Raw genomic sequence first — 5,883 nt, forward strand, 5'->3', positions numbered from 1 at the left:
TTGCTAAAATATGGCGTTAAGTATATGCCTAGGAGCCATGAAGCGCCACGGCGAAATCATGACTAACTTTTTAAAACCTTTTATTCCATTCAAATATTAGAAGTTTTCTGATGGAGTTTTGTTGTTTTGTTTTATTTATTAGCCGAGAAGATTGATAAAATAACTCGTACAAATATCTTATTCATTAAAATTATTATATATTTGTTACAAAAGTTTCCCTACATTTTCCATAAATATATATAACACTTTCTTCAAAGATCTAGGAATGAACACACACACACACACAACAACAACAACAACAACAACAACAACAACAAAATACAAAAAAAAAAAAAAAAACAAGTTTGGTTTATGAAAATCACAAAGTAAATAATATTATTGTTTCTTTATGCATGTAATACCGCAGTTCTGGAATCAAGAATTTCGCCAAAGCTTTCATCTTTTTACTGAGCATAGTATAAAATGATAATTGAAAAAAAAATGTAGCAGCGAATGTTTATGAGGTTTGTGAAGAAGAACATTGTGAAAAATGAGAAGAAGATATAATAAATGCATCAAGCAGTTGCAGCCAAAGGTAGTGCCGACCTGTAACAAACTCTCTTAGCAGCACGAACAATATCCTCAATCTGCACCAATCATTGAAAAAGAAAGAAAGAGTCAAGTTACAAAATTTGAAGCAAAAATATGAAATGAAAAAGTAGTCAAAAGAAGTGACCTGTGGAAAAGCCATTCTCTCAAGATTGGCAGCATAAGGAGTGGGAACATCAGCCCCAGCAATCCTCTCCACTGGGGCATCCAGATAACCAAAGCTATCTTCAACAACCGAAGCACTACACACCCACCCATTAAATAAATAAATAAATAAATATCTTAATTATTTTAACAAAAAATGACAAAATAAGCATACCAGATTTCAGCACCAACACCATGTTGAGGAAAGCCTTCCTCAACAGTCACCAGCCGGTTAGTTTTCCTTACAGAAGCATTGATTGTACCTCTATCCAATGGTCGAATGGACCGCAGGTTTATTACCTGTCAAAACATACATAAACCTACTATTATATATATGTAATAAAAAATAAAAAACCATAAGTTAAGTTGGGTTTTTTTTTTTTTTTTTTAAATATATATATAGCTTACCTCTGCACTTATCCCTTCCTTTTCAAGTATTTCAGCCGCCTAAAATCATTACATCAAATTTCCACTACATTAATGAGATGTTTAATGGATTATTGAAAAATGCTAAAACACCACCAAAACCCGAATTTCTTCATATCTTATCCTCTCAATCAGGGAAATACATCAATATTTTGACTTTTATAGTGTTCTTTTTCCCTAACTACTAAATAGATGAAAGAAAGAAAGAAACCTTAAGAGCATAGCCAACCATCTTAGAGAAAGCAGTGATGGTGATATCTTTCCCTTCTCTTTCAATCTGTGACACTCAAGGTTAAGCACATTATTAACTTAAGACAACAATAGAAAAATAATTTTAATCTTTATCTTTATGGATGAAAAACCTTTGCTTTGCCTATAGGGAGGCAGAAACTTGAATCAAGGGCTTCTGCAGAAACTGGGAAGGATTCGCCATACCTGAAGATTTTTTATTTTTTTATAGAAATTAAAAAAAAAAAAAAAAAAAAAAAAAGGGGGGGGGGGGGGGGGGGGGGGGGGGGGGTGGTTTGATTTAGTTTTACTCACAACAACTCATTTTCAAGAAAAACAACAGGATCAGGGTCTCTAATTGCAGCTTTTAGAAGTCCACGGGCATCTTCAGAGGAGTATGGCACAACAACTTTCAAACCAGGGACTGATCCATACCATGCACCATAACACTGCATCCATCATCACATAAAACATACTTTTAACAAATTTCTCAACAACTAGTTAATTAATTTTGTTTTTGGTATTTATGAATTTAATTAATAATAAAATGTTGTTGACCTGGGAATGTTGAGCCCCAACACCAGCAGCAGGTCCATTTGGTCCCCTAAAAACAATGGGCACGTTAATCTGCCCCGCAGACATGTAGTTTGACTTTGCTGCAGAATTTATAATATGATCGATTGCCTGCAATTGCATTTTCAATCATACATACATACATACATACATACATACATACATGTTACTTAATAGTAATAATAGATGAGATTGAGGCCTGACTGACCTGCATAGAGAAGTTGAAAGTCATAAACTCTATCACCGGCCTCAGACCATGATATGCAGATCCAACCCCAATCCCCGCAAACCCAGCCTGATCAACACAACACAACACAACTAACTGACTAACTATTCTTCAATCAAATCAATCTAACAAACCTTCAAATATTTCATTTAAACCTCTGTGATAGGGGTATCCACAACCCTTTCAGGACCATATTTATCCAATAATCCCTTCGTTATCTACCAAAACAAAACAAAACATAGTCAGCCCAAAACACATAATATATATATATATATATATATATATATATATATATATATATATATATAATATATTGCTTTTGTTTTGTTTGAGAGAAGCAAAGTCTAACCTTGTATGCACCCTGGTATTCTCCTACCTGCACACCCCAAAAGAAGATGAGCACCACAAAATAAATAAATAAATAAATTTAGGGTTTTACCTCTTCCCCCATTACAAAGACATTAGGATCAGCAGCCATTTCCTCGTCAAGAGCAGAGTTCAGAGCATCTCGTACTGTCATCTGTAACAATTTCAAAACCAAATCTAATACATTGCACCACTTCTTTTTTCTTTTTTTCATACACTAATTCTTGAAAATAATGTTGCAAATTATACCCTGCTAATTATGTGTGGTGTCAGGCATACACTAAGAGCTCTAGAAAGGATCCAAAATAGGATAATATATTATTATTATTTATCAACTAAAATAAACAACAAATAAAATAAAACTGTTATTTCTTATTTATTAATCAATGTAAATTAAATAAACCTTTTATTTAATAAATAATTAAATAAAAAGAGTTTATTAATAAAGCCAAATAACTTTCCTCAGTATTTGTTTTGTTAATACTTGGTTGATATTTAGTTATGCAGTATGCCAATGCTGTTTAAATTTGTTTCTACTTAATTATAACTTTCTAAGTAATTTTATTATATTTTTATTAGTTTTATCATATTTTTAATTAATCTTTTGTACCGCAATTCCGTATTTTTAAACCTAGGCCAAAAAAAACTCTAAGTATCAAGGGTATAAATCCGAAAAAAAAAAACAAAAACAAAAAAAAACCCTAGTGGGCTATTTTTAGTCTAATTGGATCTACTTTGGGGTTTGCAAATTGATCAAACCCCAACAGTAATTATAAGATATTTAACTCTTCTGCTTCATAGTTAAAGATACATATATACACATCATATCATACTACAGTGTATTAGTTGATGAAAAATCAAACAAAGTCAAGTTTATAGAGGAGGTAGTACAAAGCAAATCTTGAAAAAGAAAAAGCCTGAAATCACTAAAAATATAACCAGTCTACACTTCTACTGGTGAAGGAGGTGGCCTTCTACAGTCTCAACCATGGTTCTTGAGAAATTTATATCGTTATTGCTATTCATATCAACATTTACAGATGATAATCTCATATCCTCTAGAGTAGTTGTGTAGCAGAAGGAAATACAAACTTGAAGAAATAAACAAGGCATACAAAGCAAAACCTAGATCACCTCTTTAGTTGCAGATGAGTAATGTCTCATAGCTGATGTTATAGGTTTTAACCTCATCAGAGAACTCCCCATAACCTAATAAAACATATAACATTTAGTCGTTTACCAGTGAACGTGCCAACAAAATGTTTGATTGGTAAACAGATGCTACAGCATTTCATTTACCTGAGAAGATAAGTCTCTGGCACCACCAACGTTTTGCCTTATAATCCCCCACATCTTTTTCTCCTTTGAAGTCAAAAGCTTCAAATACAAAAGACAAAGGGTAAAAAAACAAAGACGAAGAAGAAGAAATATGATGAACAATTTCTGGAAACAGTAAGTTTGTTAAGAGGTCCTCGATTGTAAACAGAGAATGCCATTTGAAGGCAGCAATAGGCAATTTATGACAAAAGTAAGGGGGTTTTGGGATTTGCTTATTTAATCAAAGTGGGAACCAAACCAGAAATCCGGAATCAACCAAACCAGAAATCAGAAATCAGGAATCACATTAGACAGGAATTGAGCTCTAGATTCAAAATCGAACAAGAAACTCATCTGCGTCGTCGATTCCAGAAAATAAAAATTCATGTGCTTACCGAACCAGAAAAAGAAAGTGGGACATACCAGGTAATCGGAGAAGGAGAAAACTGTGTATCCGGCGCCAGCGATCGGACGTCTGGAGCTGAGGTCTGAGAAGGTTCGGCGGTGTGGGAAGATACAGTTGAACGTTGTAAAGAAGTGTGAAGTTATGTGACGGGCGAAGGTATAGGCGATGTGAACCTGCCACTTTAACTTTAATAAGCCAAAAGCCCTTAAAAAAAACTAAGCTCGCCTTTACCTATCGAAAACAAGGTTTTTTAGTTATTTTAGATTTATTGGACTTTTGAGAAGTCATAAGTCAATAAGCTATTTTAAACAAAATTGTAAAATTGGTTTTTATGGTATTCAAAAAAATTTAGATATTGTTTAAAAAGTTTTCAACTTGCATTAATGGTCCAAAATCAAGATTTTTCTTTGGTTTTGGTCCCTGGAAAACTTGAAAATACATTTTTGCCATTTTTATTTCTTTTTTTGTATTTTTTATTTCTTTTAATAGTTTATTAATTAAAAATTAAAAATGAAAGAATTGGGCTCACACCCACCATCTCTCTCTCTTACTCACTCGCTCACACACACATACACACCCATTAAGAACTTAGGGACATCTTCATAAATTCTCATCTCCATGATATTTTCTAATCAACAACACCACCAACACCATTAAGAACAAGGATCGGTTAACCTTGAGTGAAATTGCTTCTAGACCTGTAAGTCCACCTATTCTTCCTCTGTTTTGAAACCTTCAGCTCAAACCACCACCATTGGAGAATGTCGCCTCAAACCTGCAACTAGATCGAAAACCCACCATTTCTCCAATCTAGAAAAATCCTCCGATCTAAAACCCTTAAACCACAAAATCATAATCAAAAGTAGGTCATTGTAAATTTGATTTGTTTTCATCTTCACCATCGTCTTCAACCAAACCATTGTCACTGTAAATTTGATTTGTTCAAAATCAAAGTAGAAGATGATAATGCAGTAAGATTTCGATTTGTTTGGTTTCAAAACATATGTGACTTTCGATTTCTTTGGTTTCTAAAAACAAGGGTAGGTCAATGTAAATTTGCCTTTCTTTTCATCATCACCACCAACTTCTACCACACCATGATTGTGTCTGAACTCTTGTAACGTCCCAAAATAGTAATAATATTTTTTTCATTTAAAAGTCATTCAAAACATTCATTAATTGTTCGAAACCCATACAAATCATAGTATTAAATCATCAGGGTACAAAATATTTCAAATGCGAAAACCATGAGGGGAGGATGTTGTGGCATCACGTCGGTCCTTCCCTTTGGAACTAGAAGTACCTGAAACCATGAACACAAACTGTAAGCATAACGCTTAGTGAATTTCCCCAAATACCAAATACTACACATGAAAGAAGATACATGCTATGGGCCAAATCATAGTCTTTTCATTCAGTGTTGAGGGCCAAATCCCGGTCTTCCATACAAATGTCAGGGGTCAGATCTTGGTCTTTCATATAACTGTCAGGGGTCAGATCCTGGTCTTTCATACAGTCATCACAAGGTATCCAAAATTATACATAACAAACAATGAGTCAGCAGTGGTGCCTTCGACCCATGGATCTAGTGAGGAAACTCACCTCAATT

General features: G+C 33.8%; 1 protein-coding gene across 1 annotated transcript; it reads right to left on the reverse strand.

Annotated features, from left to right (window-relative positions):
- Nucleotides 1-343: 343 nt before the first annotated feature.
- LOC145068346 (pyruvate dehydrogenase E1 component subunit beta-1, mitochondrial-like) lies at nt 344-4,424 on the reverse strand. The gene is made up of 15 exons (XM_079015302.1): nt 4,292-4,424; nt 3,851-3,928; nt 3,686-3,760; nt 2,625-2,705; nt 2,535-2,561; nt 2,341-2,403; nt 2,168-2,254; nt 1,945-2,070; nt 1,702-1,835; nt 1,521-1,593; nt 1,370-1,435; nt 1,141-1,179; nt 908-1,032; nt 716-830; nt 344-626 (listed from the first exon to the last, which is right to left on the reverse strand). Exons 2-15 carry the CDS (start codon nt 3,902-3,904, stop codon nt 555-557), a joined length of 1,137 nt encoding a protein of 378 aa, XP_078871428.1. The 5' UTR covers nt 3,905-3,928; nt 4,292-4,424; the 3' UTR covers nt 344-554.
- Between the last annotated feature and the right edge of the window lie 1,459 nt (nt 4,425-5,883).

The sequence above is a fragment of the Lactuca serriola genome, chromosome 8 (assembly GCF_051521515.1).
Source record: "Lactuca serriola cultivar US96UC23 chromosome 8, Lser_US96UC23_V15, whole genome shotgun sequence".
In the NCBI taxonomy this organism is placed as follows: domain Eukaryota; kingdom Viridiplantae; phylum Streptophyta; class Magnoliopsida; order Asterales; family Asteraceae; genus Lactuca; species Lactuca serriola.